At 37.2% G+C, this 16,146-nt stretch overlaps 1 protein-coding gene across 1 annotated transcript in view; it reads left to right on the top strand.

The window, feature by feature from the left end:
* RYR2 (ryanodine receptor 2) overlaps positions 1-16,146 on the top strand; it is a 547,432-nt gene that overhangs the window by 452,452 nt on the left and 78,834 nt on the right. The window contains exons 80-81 of the mRNA XM_021696142.1: positions 5,203-5,256; positions 6,485-6,508. Coding sequence (XP_021551817.1) covers positions 5,203-5,256; positions 6,485-6,508 — 78 coding nt within the window. The remainder of the gene's footprint in view (positions 1-5,202; positions 5,257-6,484; positions 6,509-16,146) is intronic.

Here is a 16,146-nt window from a genome sequence, read left to right as displayed (position 1 = left end):
TTTTTTTAAATAAACAATAGACATTTATTTGTCCTAGGCTGGGAAGTGTAAATCTTGCGTCCTCACATAGCAGAGGGGCAAGGGAGCTCTCTGGGGTCTCTTTTATAAGGGCAGTAATCCCATTCATGGGGTCCCTCCCTCATGATGTAATTACCTCCCAGAGACCACACCTCCAAATACCATCACATAGGGGATTAGATTTCAAGTTTTTGGGGAGGAGGGTGCAAACTTTAGCATATAACATATTAACATTAGCATATAGAGCATATAGGAAGTGATCTCAGGAAATCCTAGTAAGTCACTGGGGAAATGAGACAGAGAAAGGAAGGAAGACATCATGAGGGTTTTTTTTTTTTATATTTATTTTTTAATTAACATATAATGTATATAGTTCCAGAGATAGAGGTCAGTGATTCATCAGTTTTATATAATACCCAGTGCTCATTACATCACATTCCCTCCAAAACAGAGGATCATAGGGGAAGAGAGGAAAAAAATAAAACAAGACGAAATCAGAGAGGGAGGCAAAGCATAAGAGACTCTTAATCATAGGAATCAAACAGAGTTCCTGGAGGAGAGGAAGGTGGGGAGATGGGGTAACTGGGTCAAACTTCCTATTCTTATTCATTTCTACTATTGTATGAGAGGCAAGAGCTGTGGTAAGGTGTAAGAATGTTCAACTTCAGAAGAAAATGGCAAATGATTTTTCCAGGTTTATTGCATCAAATTACCTTCTTACCAACAATGTTTAAGAAAGAGTCTGATGAGCCACATCTTTCCAGTATTTGATATTATATGGTTTCTCAATTTCTGTTAACCAAATGGGTATAAGATGGTCTTTCATTGGGGTCATAATTTTCCTTTCTCTTGGCTGATTTCTATATTTAAAAATCACTTCTTGGGGTGTGTGGGTGACTTAGTCATTTGAGCTTTGGATCTTGGTTTTGGCTTAAGTCATGGTCTCGGGATTTTGGGGTCTGGCCCAGCATTGGGCTCCACGCTCAGTGTGGGATTCTCTCTCTCCTTCTACCTCTGCCCCTCCCCGTGCTCACGCAGCTCTCTAAAAAATAAACAAACCAATAAAAAATAAATAAAAATCACTCTCTCTGGTGGTAAAATCTGAATCAAACAGCTGATGAGTAGCTCTGCACTTCTCTATTATTATTATTATTATTATTATTATTATTGTTATAGCATCTGCTCTAAACCCTATACTTACTGTTCCTCATTCTCCTTGCTTTGGCTATATCTTGAAAAAAATCATCTTAAATCTTTGTGTTTTTCAAGCCATGCTTTATTTTAAACCTGAGATTAATACCCTTTTTTTTCCTGTTGTGTACGCCACCACTTTACAAATTTATCCACATTGGCTTGTGTTGCTGTTGCCACTGCTTTTGTCATCATCATGGCCCCTCACACCCGGTTCCCAGAATGCCTCAGTATTACCCGTTACCTCTGCTCAAGAATCTGAAGCCGTGGGGCGCCTGGGTGGCTCAGTTGGTTAAGCGACTGCCTTCGGCTCAGGTCATGATCCTGGAGTCCCGGGATCGAGTCCCGCATCGGGCTCCCTGCTCGTTGGGGAGTCTGCTTCTCCCTCTGCCCTCTTCCCTCTCGTGCTCTCTGTCTCTCATTCTCTCTGTCTCAAATAAATAAATAAAATCTTTAAAAAAAATAAAAAAATAACAAAAATAAAAATAAATAAATAAAATAAAATAAAAAAAAGAATCTGAAGCCGTTTCACGCAACTGGGATGTTTCTACCATCATGAACAAGATAACCATGTGGAAGTCTCTAGAATGATGCCATCATAAGTTAAACACTCAACAGTATTTCCACTATTTTGACTTTCTGACTGAGAAAATCTTTTCCTCCTCCTTCTCTTACTAACTTATTGAAATATTTAGGATCCACATTAAGTTATACCCAGGGTTCTATCCATTGTTGGTTTTATTAAAATTATCAAACACAAGGGTCACCCTCTTAGGAGATTACTCTCACTTCAGTCTCACCCATCAGCTGTCAGATTTAAATCCATACTAAAAGTTTCTGGTTTTGCTTCCTCCATCTTCTGAGGAGTGCCACAGTTAGAAAGGCAACTTAAAAATGTGTGAAATGTACTTGCTCTGCAGAAAGAAATGCCCAGGTTATGCGGGCAAAGTGAAGTGCCCTATTGACTGCTTATGGATTCTCATCACCAATTTTGAATTTTGATCTAGACCCCTGAATGGTCTGAAGTATCCTCTATTTTAGTTTTCTCTCTCTCTCTTTTTTTTTTTTCTAAATTCTCTTACTCCATGCTTCTGCCCCCTTGTGTGTGGATTTTACTCACTTTTTCCCTCCTGGCATATGGTATAACTCCTCTATGCCTGGAGTTTCTCATTTTGATGCAGAAAGCTAAAGCCATCTAATAGAACTGCCTCTTTACTTACCATATATACTACATGGATGCAGTTTGGTAGTGAAAAACATACCTCCTATACCTATAAATCCTTTTTCTTTCCAGTACATTAAAAAATTGGAGATCTGCTATAGTTTTCTTGTGGTCCCAGTGTATCCTCAATGTATCCAATCAGTAGAAGTTCAAAATAGTTTATAGGTTTGATGAGTTTTGTTAGCTATCCACTCCAAATTGATTTAAGCTAAATAGGTTCTAAAAATCACAAATTTCAACCTCTATATTAGAAGCAAATCCTGCTAAATTTTCATAGAAAGATTTTTCAAATTATTTAAAAATAAATCTTTGTTAAAAAAATTAAAATAAATATTTGTAAAAAATATTTGTCAGCTAGAGCTCTAAATTTTTGAAGGAATTCCAAAAGCAAGCATATCATATGAATTTTATAGATTAAAGCATATCATTGTAACCCAAAATATTTTTTCTGAATGTATTCTTCATCTCAAAACTTGTTTCTTCTCTATATTTCTAAAGATAATGAAATTTATATAGGAGATAATTTGAGAAAATTTAAAACTGCATTTTTTTCTTAAACTGCAATTTTTTTTTTAAGATTTTATTTTTTTATTTGACAGAAAGAGCACAAGCAGGGGGAGTGGCAGGCAGAGGGAGAGGGAGAAGCAGACTCTTCCCAGAGCAGGGAGCCCGACATGGGATTCAATCCCAAGACCCTGGGATCATGACCTGAGCGAAAGGCAGACCCTTAACTGACTGAGGCACCTAGGCGCCCCTGAACTTCACATTCTCAAGAGACAGATTAGTGTTCTGATTTGCTTAAATAGTAAACATCCTTGTTACCTGATAAAATGTCTGTGCTTTACTGCTGATTCCTAATGCAGAGGAAGGAAACATCAGATAGGTAATCTTAGAGGGCAGATAAGCCAAAATTCCTCTGTGTTTAACATTAGATGCACAGTATTTACAGAGGACCACAGATTTGCCTATCAGATGTGTTTTACTCAAATTTTCATGGGTTCTTTTTCTTTTTTTAAAGATTTTATTTGTTTGACAGAGATAGCGAGAGCAGGAACACAAGCAGGGGGAGTGGGAGAGGGAGAAGCCGGCTTCCCGCCTAGCAGGAAGCCCGATGCGGGGCTCGATCCCAGGACCCTAGGATCATGACCTGAGCTGAAGGCAGACACTTAACGACTGAGCCACCCAGACGCCCTCATGAGTTCTTTTTCTTAAATTCCTGGTTAGCTGATGGTGTGGGAGCCAAGGTGACATTAGCACATAGCAGAACATTTCCGGCACTCTTGAATAAATAATTAACATCTTTATTTCTGTGGGGAAACATGCTATGGGACATCTTTTCCAAACAGCAGAATCCTTTATTTTCTCCCCTGCAAACCATGTTGTCGGTCTTCTTATTCTAAATTGGAAAGGGTGATAGTATTTGTTGAGTGAACAAAAGAACTTGACAGACATTTAGAATTGATCATCGTGCGGGTAGGATCATGTTTTCTGCCCTCGCTCCCATCCCCACTTCATCTCCATACTCAAAATACTGGGAACTGCTGAATTGAAACTGTTTTTCTGATTTGTCACTTATATTTAATTACTTGCCACCATTCACTTCACTGATACACTGAGTGCTTGTGGACCAGAAGAAATCTTGAGAAGGGTTGGAACAATCTAACTTTGGAGAGCTATAGGTTTTTTCCCTGCCACGGGTATTGGTTAGTGACCAGCTTCCTTTGGTCAACATGGTACTTTCTATTCCCAACCATAATAATAATAGCAGTTGAGATTTATTAAATGCTTATTATTTTTCAGACACTTAATTATGCAAACAATTTGCATATGTTAATTCATATAATCCTCTCAGGAGCCCTGTTCTTCTTTGTCTTATTTCTACCTTAAATATGAGGAAAAGGAGACCACTCTTTTTTTTTTTTTAAAGATTTTATTTATTTATTTGAGAGAGAGAATGAGATAGAGAGAGCACATGAGAGGAGGGAGGGTCAGAGGGAGAAGCAGACTCCCCGCTGAGCAGGGAGCCCGATGCGGGACTCGATCCCGGGACTCCAGGATCATGACCTGAGCCGAAGGCAGTCGCTTAACCAACTGAGCCATCCAGGCGCCCCGAGACCACTCTTCCTTAAATTTAGCAAGCAAAAACTTTAGCTGTGGCAATTAGATAAGAATATATGCATGGATTAGCATAACTCCTTTATCATTTCTGGTAAAATAACTCAAAATAATGGATTAGTCAGTTATTTTTCTATAAAATAATATTAGTAGCAGCTAGAATTTCATTTTCCTCCTTTGGACCAATTACAGTAAAAAATGAATGTAAAAGATTACAAGATTCAGTTGAAACAATGGACATGCTTTCTGTTAATTTTAATTCACAGTTATTGCATATATCTATATTCTTGCGTTCTAATGACAACATAAAATAAAACAATTATCCTTATCTTTAAGGCTTGCAGTTTCGTTTGAACAAGATAATAAATGCATGAATAAGAGGTACATGTACTATGGTAGGGGTCTCATCTATATCTCCGTGCTGTGCCTAAAATTGGCAATTTAATATTTTGATTTTGTAAAAGCAAAGCATAATTTTCTTTTAGGTCCTGAATTCGTGGATAATGCCATCTACATTTACTGTATCTAATACATCTGTTTCGACAATGTTGATGACAACTTAGTACAAATGATTTGGTGTTCCATGCTGCATTGTTTTGTACTTTCTGCCTCGACATATTCTAACCCTGCTTTTCTTAATGTTTTCCATGTCTCAGAGTTGTCATGATGAGGAAGATGATGATGGTGAAGAAGAAGTGAAGAGTTTTGAAGTAAGATGGATCTTTCTAGATTTGTCTTTTCTATTTTGAAACATTGTTTCATAGCTTATAACTGACATTTATGTTTCTTGCTTCATGGCTTATTGCAGCTTATTGTGTCAAGGAACTGCATGTCAGAAGCTGGATGGACAAATCTGAGTCCTAACATTTGCTAAAGTTAAGACCAAGGAACATAGAATAATGAAATAATCCAATAAAACCCATATGTTCAGAATGAGTGTCCCTGAGAACTCTCAGAGAGTGCTTCAAACTGTTCTCATTTCAGTGAATGTCGTGATCTGAAATTTCCAATGGACATTTGAGGAAAATATTTATTGAAGAGCAACATGACATCGAGTTTTTAATTAAACTCTTTGTTGGCTATTTTCTTCTGAAATGAAGAAGTCTTAAAGATCTGGCCTCTTTTGACTTCAGATAGGTCACTCATTCCCTGTACATATGTAGATGGTGGCACACAATGCCCTTTGCTTGCATGAGGCAGGAGTGCATATATTCCTAGGACTGTGTTCTGTTTTATGGTTACTTTCTCAGATGTTCTCAGCTCTTAAATATCCAGAAAATTAGAAATACTGCTCAATGCTAATTAGCCAGAAGGAAAGTAATACTATTTGACCCCATTTGTTTAGATTTTACTTTTGCTTTCTATGAAGAAAAGAGTTGTTGCTAACTACCACTTTTCTCCTTTTTTTTTTCTTTTTTTCTTTTTCTTTTTTTTAGAATTTTCAAAAAGAAATGAAGTGGAAAGAAATAGATTACATTATTTTTTTTTTCTATTATGTATCTGGATTTTGAGCTAGAAGTCTGGAAATATATTAGTAACCAGCAGTCAGTCCTTATGACAGTGGTCCTACTGAAAGGTACAGGTTGAGGGGTGGACATAGAGTAGGGCCCCTTCCAGGAGCAATTTGATATGGCATCTCTGCAGCATTGAAATCAGTGTGTAGAAAGTACAAAAGCTAATCCGAGAACAACCCATGACTGTTGCTGAGAAAAAATGCCATAAGATTAATATCCTATGTGACACTATAATCTTTTCTAATGTATGTGTGTCCTATTCTCAAATCCGTCTTTATTGATAAGAAACTGAGGTAAATTAGAATGAGCTCTGAGCAGCAAATAATACTGTGTTTTCTGAAGTGCACACCATTTATGGTCTACCAGTTGTCTTCCGAGCAATTGTTTATTGCTATTTTGCTTCTTGTCCTCATCCTTCCTTAAGGTCACAGGATCCCAACGCAGCAAGGTAAAACTATATATATGTGTGTATTTGTCTGGGTCTGATTTTCGGTTTCTTGTGACATTTACCTTTGTTAGACCCAACATCTTGGATTCTTTTGTAATAAAAGGTCTTGGTGATCTTTTTACAAGTTTGTAGCTCCCATGTACCCCTTCCTTGACACGGGTTTATTCTTCTTGGAGTTTAAATGACTCATAATTGAAATTTTATCCTACATGTGAACTCTTGGCTGCATGCTGTGCTCAGGTAAAAAGGGGCTAGCCCTTTAGCTGATTAACTTTTAGCCCGGGACCTTTCAGGACCACATTCTGGCCTCATCCCCTCTTGATGCTTATTTAATACAAGTCTTGTTACTTGAAAAAAGACATGATAAATGGCATCACTGGTGAGATTGGAAAGAAGTCTACTTTCCCATTGTGCTAGTAATCTCTCCAGTTAGTAACTGGAGAGGATGTTCCACGATGTTAATATTGATTTCAGCATTCATTACAGGGAAGAACTTGATGATTATTTCTATCTCTTAATATATTTTGAATAGCTAAGTGCTTGGAACATTTGCTAAAAAACATTTTGATCTAGCATCACAAAATTTTTTCTTTGATAGGAACCCCATTAAGCTTATATTTTATTTTCATGAGACTAATTCATAGGAAAATTGATCAGAACATCCCAGGGGAAAAAAATACGCATAATGGCTTTAGTTGAAAAAAAAAATTGCTGTTAAAATGAATTTAGAATGTCATGAAGAATCTATTTAGAAGAAACAAATGATAATATTTTAACTCACTCTTCTATTTGGAGGAATATATTATTATTACACTATGATCCCTATAAATTTAAAAATTTGAATTCATACAGCTGTCAGATATAGCTCTAGTTGGATGGATATAATAGTTAATGACTTATAACAGACAAAACAATAATATATTCTGGGCTTAAATAGTAGGTAATAATGAGTGTGATACTCAGTTGGTATTTATGCTTTTATCACTAATTATCTCAAATAGAATTCTTGTGGATTATTGAGGGTTGAAAACGTGAAGGTACCTCCTAACAGTAGCCAAAGATTTAATGTCCTAGCACCAAACTTCATGCCCCAAGAGTGTGGATATCTGTGGGATAAGGGTAGATAAAGAAGATCAGAATCAGAAGGCATTGCTGGTTAAGAAAACCATCTTCCTCTGAAAGAGGAATGTAGTTTCAGGGGAATCTAAAAGCAAATCGAGTTTGGTATATAGGGTCAAATTTGGTGAAATTAGAGAAGTTCCCAATTCAGAAAAGAAGTCTAGGAATGGTTAGTAGAATCTGCTTTTAGCGTATAGGATGCAGGCCAGAGTGAAGACAAGAAATCAGGTGAGGATATGGAGCCTGACCTGAGAGAACAGGCTACCTGCCCTGGATTTAGGATGATGGGCAAGACATTCACACAGTGGTGAAGCCTGGCAATTAGTCACATAACTGTCCCCCATGAAACAGGATTTTAAAGTTTCTTATGATTGCTACTTATGAACATAACACCATAGACAATATTGGGGAATTTGTACTTCTTAACCAGATATTTTACTGAATTTCCATGTGATTTGGGACTATAACTTACTGTGTATGCCTAATTTGTATAGCATGCTACTTTTCACAAAATATGTCCTCTGTGAGTAAGCAATAGAAACTCTTACCAAGTTGAGAAACAGAGATGTGCAGGTGCTCGCTCACCTATGAAGATACTCTTGTCTGAGGTTGACTCTGTGATACCAACAAAACCACTAACAATTTGACCAGACAACTGGATTATTACTTTCTCTTTATAAATTTAGTAACATACCAGACTTTTTAGTTGAAGTTTCTGGTTGTTTAATATCATTTAGAGATAGTCTCATAGTGGAATTTTCATCTAAGTTATAATAAATCTGAGAGGTTATCTGGCAATTTCAAGAACTCTTAAATTATGTTAAATAAATTTGGGAATAACAGTTTGTGATAATTGAATTTTATTCCCATAACTGACTGATTATTAATAGTTGCTGTACTTTCCAGTTAAATTCTTTATCTGTAAGTATTCAATGAAAATATGAAGAAGGAAGTAGGCATTTTTAAAAAGGGGCATTTAAAAAGGGGCATTTTTAAAAAGGGGCATTTTAAAAATTTCCATGAGGAAAGAAACAAAGCTTAAGAAACATGAAACATGGGAAATGGGGACTAAAATGCTTAAAATATTTGCCAGCTCTTTCTTATTCTATCACATCTATGTTTTACTGGTAGGATTCTGTTAAAACTTGCAAAGAGATTTAACTTGATAATTTTAATTCCCTGCTTCATCAAAATAATATAGGTAAATATTCTCTACAACTGTTTATTTAAAAACTTTATTGCTTATTTAGTTAAGTATATATAACCTTTTTAGATTTGGGACTACTTCAATACTAAAACTACAAAAAGGACTGTTAAATCTTATAAAGGCGAGGAATAACTGAAAGGGAAGAAATATCTTAGCAGTGACTCAAAATGTCCATTAGTACAGTAGAGTGCATTGTTTAGCTGTGAATTTTTATAAGCCAAAGCAAATAATAATAATGACAACAACAAATTAATAATGTTGCAAGTCAAAGCAAGTCTGAGCACCATGGATTTTTCTCACCTAGATTCACAAAGAGATTTGGTACCAGAACAAACCCCATTTTTAAACTTTGATTTTGCAAAATACACACAAATGTTCCCCATACAGTTGCTTCTTCCCTAATGCCATTCTCTAAAATCTGAGTGTGTGGCATTAAATGGTAATTCAACGGAAGCATTTCTGTGGACTATTAAGGTACTATAATACAAATTCATTACTTAATAAAGACTGAAATTAATGAACGTGGAGCTTAAATAAGCCAGAGGGATGGAGCATTGACTTGCCTTCTAGACCATTTTTCTCAAATATTAGGCAAGTTGCATCATCCTTTGGCAAATGCCCAATTTCTAATTCACAGATGAATTCTCTGCTGAATCCCTGAGGTCCTATTATTCTGTACTGTTGATTAAAGAGAATAACTTGTGTCTTAAATACTAAATACACCTATGGCAGAGTTGACATTCTGTAATAAAAGACTTAAGAGACTAACTTATATTCTCTCCCAGATGGGCCTCAGTCATAACTAAAATGACATCATACCTGCTAAAGTATTCAGACCAATACCCAGCCCGTATTCCAAAATATGCACCACTAAGTGTGGAAGAATCAATTTAGGCCCCGATGTCTTAAGGTCTGATGTTATATAGCTCTACCCAATGACAAAATCACCTTTGTCTGGCCCCTCCAGTGGTCTAATTTTGAATAGAATTCCATTCCTTGGCAATCCTGCAAGAATAAATTGGCTGCAAGATGTACCCTCTCCAATAGCTATATAATTTGATCTTTGAATGGGTTTATTTAGTTCTGTTCATGGGAACAAAGCAATTTAAATAAGAAGGGCGCCCTGAATCTTACCTAAGACAACACTCATATATATAAAAAAATCAAAGATACAGCTATGGATATAGAACATTGAAACATTGGTTCCTTTTATCAGGTAAACTTAAGAGTTACTTAGTTTCTACTACAGAAGCACTGTGGTATCCAAACTAGGGACTAAAGTGTTGAGTTGCTTGTGTACTATTGAATGGTAGAGGGGAAGGGAGAAGGAATTTTGATGGCCACTGTTCTCATGCCTCTTGCTGTAACCTGCTAACTGCATTGTTATATACTGAAATTATCATCCTTAAGTAATACCCTCATGCCTTAGCCCAGGTTTCTTAGAAAACAGAGCAAAGAGATCCTGTGCTAACACTTTATTGGGATTGGGGGGGGGAGGGTTGATATAATCCCAGGGGAGTAAGAGTTAGGAGAAAAAGAGAGCAGATTATCTAAGGAAGGAGGCAGCACAAATACAAGGTAGTGGGTTCTTGAGCTGACCGTGCCTATTCAACATAGTATCAGACGGCCCTAGAAAAACTGTTATGTATGCATCTTGGAACAGTGCCTCCTGGGAAAGAAGGATGAGCACTCGTTTTGCCCCACCTCCTGTCTTTTATTGGTTACAGGGACTTAGTTTCTTCACACTTCCTGATGTTAAGCAGATTTTCCACACACACCTGCCTGGGAAAGCCAAAGCCAGCTTGGGTCCAACCTTCGAGAGTTCAGGCACGGCAGTCTCTCTGTATATGGAACCTCCTTAGTGGGTGGTAGAAGTGGTAGGAGCCAGCTTTTATAACCACACTCTGTCTGAGAAGCAAGGCAAGTTGCCAAGTCTTGGAGAGAAAGGGGGTATAAGTGTGCGATGAAGTACTGGTCCTGGCATGAGGAAAATTCCCAGAAAGCACAGTCCTCTCTATTGTGTATGGTAACTCAAGCATATCGAGTATGTGGACCCAAATAGCAAACTGTATAGAACATATACTTAAACATATAGTTGTGCATTTTTGATGCACACAAGTTTGACATAGTGTGCTATTATTTAAAAATAATCCCAGTTGATAATAATTAATCCCATAATGCTTGACTGCATTATGTAGAGCAGATGGGATATAGCAGAATCATTCAGAGCATAGATATTTGAACAAACCACCTGCCTTAGAATCCCAACTCCACCACCTACCTGTGTGATCTCAAGCCTCAATTTTCCTATCTATAAAATGAGGCTAATTATAGTATCTATTTCATGGGATTGTGGTAAGGATTAAATTAGTTAATACATATAATACACTCAGAACATTGGCTGTCACATAACAAGCTGTCTAGGTATTTACTGTTACTATGCCTTTTTTTTAAAAAAAGATTTTATTTATTTATTTGACAGAGAGATAGAGCCAGAGAGCACAAGTGGGGGGAATGGCAGAGGCAGAGGGAGAAGCAGGCTCCCCACTGAGCAGGGAGCCCGATGCGGGGCTCGATCCCAGGACCCTGGGATCATGACCTGAGCCGAAGGCAGACGCTTAACGACTGAGCCACCCAGGCGCCCTAAAGCCAACATTTTATTTTATTTTATTTATTTTTTTAAAGATTTTATTTATTTGATAGAGACACGGTGAGAGAGGGAACACAAGCAGGGGGAGTGGGAGAGGGAGAAGCAGGCTCCCCATTGAGCAGGGAGCCCGATGTGGGGCTCGATCCCAGGACCCTGGGATCATGACCTGAGCCGAAGGCAGACGCTTAACCGACTGAGCCACCCAGGCGCCCCCCTCTACTGATGACCTAGGTTCTTTTTTTTTTTTTTAAAGAGATTTGATTTATTTATTTGACAGACAGAGACACAGCGAGAGAGGGAACACAAGCAGGGGGAGTGGGAAAGGGAGAAGCAGGCTTCCCGCTGAGCAGGGAGCCCGATGCGGGGCTCGATCCCAGGACCCTGGGATCATGACCTGAGCCGAAGGCAGATGCTTAACCATCTGAGCCACCCAGGCGCCCCTGTTATTATGACTTTTAATCAATTTTACCTTCCTACTAAAATCAAGCCAGGGAAGCCCTTAGAAAAACTTTCACAGGATGGTGAACACAGAACTACATAGGACAGGAGACCAGGATCTCATGCAGGCGCCCACCAGGTGACCTTGAGTGGGTCACATTTAAATTACTCTGTGCCTCAGCTTTTTCTGCTTTGAACTAAAAGCTTTAAACTAGATGTTTTCAGGGGTCATACCCACCTTTAAAAGTGTCTGATTTGCTTTTCATGAGTAAGTTCTTTTCATTTTTCAGGGCCAATTTCATAGTGTTCCTAAATGCATGAATATTAATAGAAGCATGCAAATTTTTGGTATTTTTTTTCTTCTAGTCTTTCGTGGAGGAGTGAAAAAGAAAATAAACTTGATGTTATTTAGACTAGTAATGTCACAATAAAAATGCTTTATAGACACTAGCCTAGTGTCTGTACATATATATGTATCTCTACCTTTTCCTAGTTTGGTGTTTAAAGTATCACACAATTATACATGACACAGGTAGATATAGAAGGAGAAAGTATAGAGGTATGAGAGGGGTTCAAGGACACCAAGTGGAGCCTTCCAAGAATGAGGTTAGTCCAGAAACCAGTGCCTTAGACTCTTGCTAATTAGCAGGAGTTTGTTAGCACTTACAGATCCCAAGCTTTCTAGGAGTGAGCATCAAGTCACAGAAATTTCACAGTTTACTGTATCAGTGGAATAAACACAGTCTTCTTGTTTGGGAGAAACAAAAATTCCCGAGGATCTCTGTGAGGAGGACAACATGTCATATAATCTACAGCAATTCAATAGAGGTAATAATTTGAGAATTTATACAATAAAGTTCAGATGTCCAGGTGACATCTGAGGATGGCTGAGCATAGGATAAGTACCAGGAGTCTAGAAGAATGAAAGGACTATGTTTCCTTAAGACAGTCTCCAGAAAAATCCCTCTCTCAGCTGAATAGGTAACATTTGGCAGGGAATTAGAGACTGCATCGAGTACTTACAGAGTTCACGCAGCTGTTTCTCAAGGGTTGATCTGGGGTAGGACCAGTAACCATGTGTGAAAACTTAGAATTATAAACACTAAAACTTAAGCTAGAACTGAGAGAACTCAAAATCCAAATAATGACTTGTCATGATCTGCTCTATGGTAAAATTTATTCTAACTTCTCTTTTTCCCACAAATTATCCCAACATTCTGGCACCTTCATGATCCAGCCGTACCTTCGTATTAGTAGAGCTCATCAAATCACCTTATTGTTCTTCTTCTTTCTTTTGTCAGGCTATGTTAGTAGAACTACATAGCATTTTATTTCTGTATTCAAGGCAGTATTCGGTACTTTTAAGGCTTAAACAAACAAATAGGTAAATGAAGCCTGTTCTAAATCAATTTTGTGCTCAGAACAAACCCCATTCCCTCTAATGATAACTCAGTCTAACCTTGCTAATTTGATACCTTCTGATTTTATAGTGGCTCATTTTTCTCCTCCTACTTTATAGTTTGTTTGTGAAGCTTTTTGTGATGTAATATAAATTTTGTCAACAGGACCCTGAAATGGAAAATTATTTCAACGCAGCTAGGTTTTATTGTTTTAGCAGAGTGCTAATTAGTCTAAATATGCTGAATCCAAGGGAAACAATATTTTAACAAGCGTGGAAGTATAAATGATGAAGAAGTAACCCATAGTCACACTACACAGCACATCTAAACTCTAGGGCCTCCAACACATTAACTGGACTACATTTTTCTGCTTTAGAATTTTTGTCCTCTGATTGTCTATTAGTAAAACTTCAGCATTTAAACAAAGTTTGCTTTGTGTAAAAACATTTCTTTCTTTCTTTTTGTTTTTTGTGTCTTGGTTTTATTTGTTGTTGTTAAAGAGAGAACATTAGAAATTATGCCCATCCTATTGAAAAATAGAACTCTGGAAGATTATTACACTCTTCAGTATTCAGCAACAAAGACAGTGGGTAATAAAGGTACAGACAGTAAATTAATTGAGCTAAAAAAAAACACAGTTTGAGAATTATTGTTTGCGTATGTATGATTCTCGACCTCTTTGACCATGTACCAAAAGCAAACTAGAGTTTCTCATTTTACTAGCCTTGTAGCTCTTCAAATGAAAAGATAACATTTGTCATTTCAGATTATAGATACTACATGATACCACATTATTTAGTTCCGTTACTCATTCATCACATTTTCTTGAATACCTATTATGTGCAGGGAACTTTACTGGATATGTACACTTGTATTGTGGTTAAAACAAGCAAACAAAACCTCTGGAGACCCTGTCCTCATGGCACTTACTTGTAGGAAACTCCATATACATTCATTTAATTTTTTAAAAAATTTAAAATTGATAAATTTGAGGGACCATCCATTTTTAAACAAAGTTAGAATCTTAAGTGTTTTCCTAGCGCTGCAAGTCAATTCTTTATGAATGTGGCCAACCTACAGTATCCGAAACTAGAATGCCAAACAAAATTAATGAAATGGACAATACAACTCTTACCTATATTTTTGTTTTCCCTTAGTGTGAGTTGGCCTGTTTGTGTCGTAAACCAAATTATTACTACCATTTCACTGCCGTTCACTTTTGTCCTCATAGTTATCCAATTGAATCTCCTGTATTTCCATCTTTTTTTTCTTATAATGTTGAGATTCAACATCACCTTGTAGGTTATGACTACATTTAAGATGCCAAATCAGAAGAATATTTAATGTGGACTTATTGCAAAATTATGGGAAAGATTTTTAAAAAGAGTTCGGCTGCTAGAGATTTCTGTTCACTTACAGGTAGCTTCCACGTGCAGCTGAAGAGAAAAGCATTGTAAAAACCTTTTCAGCAGTTGCTGAAGGCTTGGAAACTCGAAGGAAAAAAAGCAAGCCGACTGGGCTCACGCAGTGTTAGGCACAGACCGAGCTGTGATGCACAAACCACCCAGAATGCCCACATCACTGAGGAGGGTCCATCAGAAACAGGGTACAAGTTTTGCTGTCAAAAGGCTGCTCTCCTTTAAAATATCGTTCATCTCCATCGTAGGGATAAACTATTTTCTCCATCAAGGAGCAAGGGGCAGTTGTAATTTTTTTTTTATTTCAGTATTTTTCTCATATAAGACAAATTTTAGAAGAACTGAATGGATTTTTTTTCTTCAGGCCTTCTACTCCCTTCCCCGCCCCCCCCCCCACATCAAATGCTAAAAGCAAGGCACCCTGGGAAAAAATGAAAGAATATTAGCACCTTTATTACCAACTTCAGTCATACTAAAAGCAATCATGATGTAGAATACTTCCCATTCAATGTCTGCAATTTGATCATAGGTCTGATTTATTACCACCACTGACCTTGAAGAGACTCATAACAATCTTATTAGGAAAACAGCTGATAATTCCTAGTTGCTCTTGGTGATCAGAACTTTTTGCCTAAGAGAAAATTGAAATTATGGAGCTCCTCCCCCCACCCCAACCTTATTTGTAACCTTAGAATCATTGAAAGACTGAACTTCAAGTAGAGGTATAATGTTTATTTAAGACCCTTTGGCAGTTTAGGCGGAATCTGGGATGGGGCAGGAACCCTACTTTAAAAAGATGCTTTAAAAAGGTCCTTTCAAGTTGCTATTTCCCCAAGTAAAATACTTTAAAAATATCTACCTTCAGTTTTCTCAGAAAAGCTAATCTGCAGTAAATTTGAAATTAAAGAATTTTCTTTCTTTCCACATAATCCGTCATTTTATCATCTGAAAACTTTCTGGTTAAGCTTTCAAGGTTTTATTTTATTATGCTGTGATAAAATCTCCAACGGTGAGATTGAATTACATGCCCAGAAGCACTTCTCAAAGGACAAAGTACCAGAAAGAAATAATATTAAATATCTTCTGAAGAGAAAGCTTCCAACTCAGTATGACAAAGAAGAAACTCAACCAAGAGGTTGACCTGATCCCTCTTTATGAAGTATGGGTTTCCTGCTTCTAGATGAGTGTATCTTTTTTAGCTTGATATTTTTTTCATATGAATCTCATCATCTCCCCTGAAGTATTTATTATTATTGAAATTTAGATGCTGTGTGAGAAAAATGAGGGTGCTCTTTGCCCAGGGAGTTTATTTTTTAAAGAAGGCAATTTGATATCCTGTCTATCTCTTGATCCTCCTGACATTGATCCATCAGGCGTGATTTCCATTACTGAAGAGGATAGTAGGG

Source organism: Neomonachus schauinslandi, chromosome 6, assembly GCF_002201575.2.
Source record: "Neomonachus schauinslandi chromosome 6, ASM220157v2, whole genome shotgun sequence".
In the NCBI taxonomy this organism is placed as follows: Eukaryota; Metazoa; Chordata; class Mammalia; order Carnivora; family Phocidae; genus Neomonachus; species Neomonachus schauinslandi.
This window is presented reverse-complemented; position numbering and strand designations above follow the sequence as displayed.